The 2,913-nt window shown below is 53.7% G+C and overlaps 1 protein-coding gene across 1 annotated transcript in view; it reads right to left on the bottom strand.

Moving 5' to 3' along the window:
• Positions 1 to 640: 640 nt before the first annotated feature.
• Positions 641 to 2,913, bottom strand: part of LOC139663388 (protein delta homolog 2-like) — a 20,775-nt gene continuing 18,502 nt past the window's right edge. Inside the window, 5 exon segments of the mRNA XM_071542037.1 lie at positions 641 to 959; positions 995 to 1,229; positions 1,297 to 1,507; positions 1,510 to 1,707; positions 1,710 to 1,792. Coding sequence (XP_071398138.1) covers positions 855 to 959; positions 995 to 1,229; positions 1,297 to 1,507; positions 1,510 to 1,707; positions 1,710 to 1,792 — 832 coding nt within the window. The 3' untranslated portion in view covers positions 641 to 854.

Here is a 2,913-nt window from a genome sequence, read left to right as displayed (position 1 = left end):
TTAGTTAGAGGGAGAAGATGGAGAAGGAATGGGAAGGAGGAGAAGGAGAAGAAGGAGGATTGGAATAGTTAGAGGAAGAAGGAGAAGGAGGGAGAAGGAGAAGAAGGGTTGGAATAGAGGAGGAGGAGGAAGAAGAAGAAGAAGGAGGAGCAGGAGAAGAAGGAGAAGACGTAGCAGAAGAAGAGGGATTGGAACAGTTAGAGGAAGAAGAAGGAAGGAGGAGAAGAAGGACTGGAATAGAGTAGGAAGGAGAAGAAGAAGAAGAAGAAGATGCAGAAGAAGGATTGGAATAGTTAGAGGAAAAAGAAGGAATGAGAAGGAGAAGGAGGAGGATTGGATAAGTTAGAGGAGTGAGAAGAAGAAGAAAAAGAAGAAGAAGAAGAAGAAGAAGGAGAAGGGAGAAGGAGGAGAAGGAGAAGTAGGACTGGAATAGTTAGAGGAAGAAGAAGAAGAAGAAGAAGAGGAAGGATGAGGAGCAGAAGAAGAAGAAGAAGGATTGGAATAGTTAGAGGAAGAAGAAGAAGAGGAAAGAGGAGCAGAAGAAGAAGAAGGAGGATTGGAATAGTTAGAAGAAGAGGAAGGAAGCTTGGCCTAGTCAGAGTCAGTGTGGCTCTGCAGCAGTCACAGTCAGACTGGATCCAGCCGTGTCACTTCCTGCCGACAGACGACCGACACCAAAACCCCTGAAGAAGAAGAAGCTGCCACACACACTGCTGGACGGGTTTCCTTGTTCTTAGTGGTTTCGTAGCAGGACAGAGGTTTGAACCTGTGACCCCCCCGCTCTTCTCTCTCTCTCTCTCTCTCTCTCTCTCTCTCTCTCTCTGGTCACTCCTGTCCTCGGACGCCCGGTAGGTCTATATCACCTCAGTGTTCAGACTCTTCTTCTCTGGTTCCGGTCCGTTCAGGAAGCTGATCTTACACTCCTGCTCGGCTCCGCGGCTCTCCGGCCGCGTCGGTTGCTCCGGTCCCCCTCGTCGCCGTGACGACAGCGGGCAGCAGCGGCAGGTGGGGGCGTGGCCCGGGTCCGGCCCGGCCCCCGGCCCCGGCCCCGGCAGCGGCCCCGCAGCACCAGGCCGGCGGTCAGCGCCACCACAGCCAGCGTCAGAACGCCCAGAACCAGCAGAGTGACGAGCTGCAGCTCCGACAGAGAGGCCGAACCCCGCCGCCGCACCACTTCCTGTACCGACACCTTCAGCAGCCGCTCGCCACGCACCCCGGGACTGCTGGTGCTGATACTGTGAGTACTACTACTACCAATACTACTACTACTACTACTAATACCACTACTACTACTACTGCTGCTGCTGCTGCTGCTGCTGGTCTGGTTTCCTGCTCCATGTAGTGGTCTGGTGTCTGCCGCGGGTCACTCCTCCTCCACCTCCACCTCCTCCTCCTCCTCCTCCTCCTCCTCCTCCCTCCCAGCCCAGGTCGGGGTCCATGTGAGTCGTCCCGGCTCACAGCGTCACCTCGCAGGTCGTGCCGCTGTATCCCGGCAGGCAGAGGCACGGAAGGCGCCGGCCCGGTCCAGGCAGCGCCCGCCGTTGAGGCACGGCCGGCTGGCGCAGTCGTCCAGGTTGACGGTGCAGAAGCGCCCGGCGAAGCCCTCGGGGCAGAGGCAGGAGAAGCGGTTGACGCCGTCCAGGCAGGTGGCGCCGTTGGCGCACGGCTTCATCAGGCAGTCGTCCACGTCGGTCTCGCAGCGCGGCCGGTGAAGCCGGCCAGGCAGCGGCAGCTCAGCTCCGAGGCGAAGCCGCCGGCGTCTTCGCACAGACCGCCGTTTTTACACGGAGACCTGGGGAGCGGGACAGGAAATGAAATGAATAATACTGTGGTCGTCTGTTGCTCCCTGCAGGGAAATAGAGTTTGTTAACACCAAATTACATGTTGGTGGCACAGAAAGCGTGAAAATTACGTTTCCCAGCAGGAAACGGTTACGTGAAATACCCAGAATTCAACTGGTGTCAGGTTGTACTTTTCTCCGAGTCGATACGTCACGACTCGACCGTCTGACTCGTTCACGTTCACGTTCTTTATGGTCGGAAATTTGGAGAAAGTTCCTCTACTATTTACACACACTAGGCTAATGTTAGCAAGCAGCGATAGCCTAGCTAGCGAGCAATTTTCAGCTGTTTCAGTGGATTCTGAATGTAAACACCACAGGAAACTGAACACTGCAGCACTTTAGTTATCAAGGAATATCCACGTCTTTTAAGTTTGTACTTGTGGTTCAGTTTCGGCTTTACGGTATGAGATTTCTTCTGCTGTTGTACGACTCTGTTCAGCCATGTTGGAAAGAGCGATGACATCACAACTCGGCCGATCCTGCCGCAGCTACAACCCTGTTTTCTCTGACTTGATCGTCTACAGATCATGCGGCTCTTTCTGGAAACTCCTTCGGACGGTAAATCCGACACCACTTGAACGCCGGGATAGGTAGTGCGGTGTCACACTGAAACAGTCCGGCTGTTGTGGTCGGGTGGCCGATGAGCCCCAAACCGTCAGCCAACCAGCTGAAAATGTTTTGTCTAATTCATGTTTTTGTCTCAGAATCCAATTAATTTCCACATAATTCGTGTCCACAGCAGGTAAATCCGCGTTTCAGAGACACCTGGAGCTGGGAGGGACTGAACCGCCTCTCTGGACAGACCGCTGCTGTCAGACAGGGAGACAGGAAGAGGTTCACATGAAAAACACCTGACATCCACCTGCACCTGAACATCACTGATCTGAAAGTAAAGCTCACAGTCAGGAGTTAGAAAACAGATGAAGAGCCGAGAGAATCATCTGTTTGGTTTGGAAATATCGACTGAGATTCAGGTCAGAGTGTTTTTACTGGATGGAGCAGTGTGGCTGTGGAATGGATCCCAGACAGAGAGACAGACAGACAGACAGACAGACAGAGAGACAGAGAGA

Source organism: Centroberyx affinis, unplaced genomic scaffold (assembly GCF_046629955.1).
Source record: "Centroberyx affinis isolate AG114_WGS23_722 - 3 ecotype Tasmania unplaced genomic scaffold, CSIRO-AGI_Caff_v1 ptg003999l_1, whole genome shotgun sequence".
Classification (NCBI taxonomy): Eukaryota; Metazoa; Chordata; class Actinopteri; order Beryciformes; family Berycidae; genus Centroberyx; species Centroberyx affinis.
The sequence above is the reverse complement of the archived record's forward strand: the minus strand, read 5'-3'. Positions and strand labels throughout refer to the sequence as shown.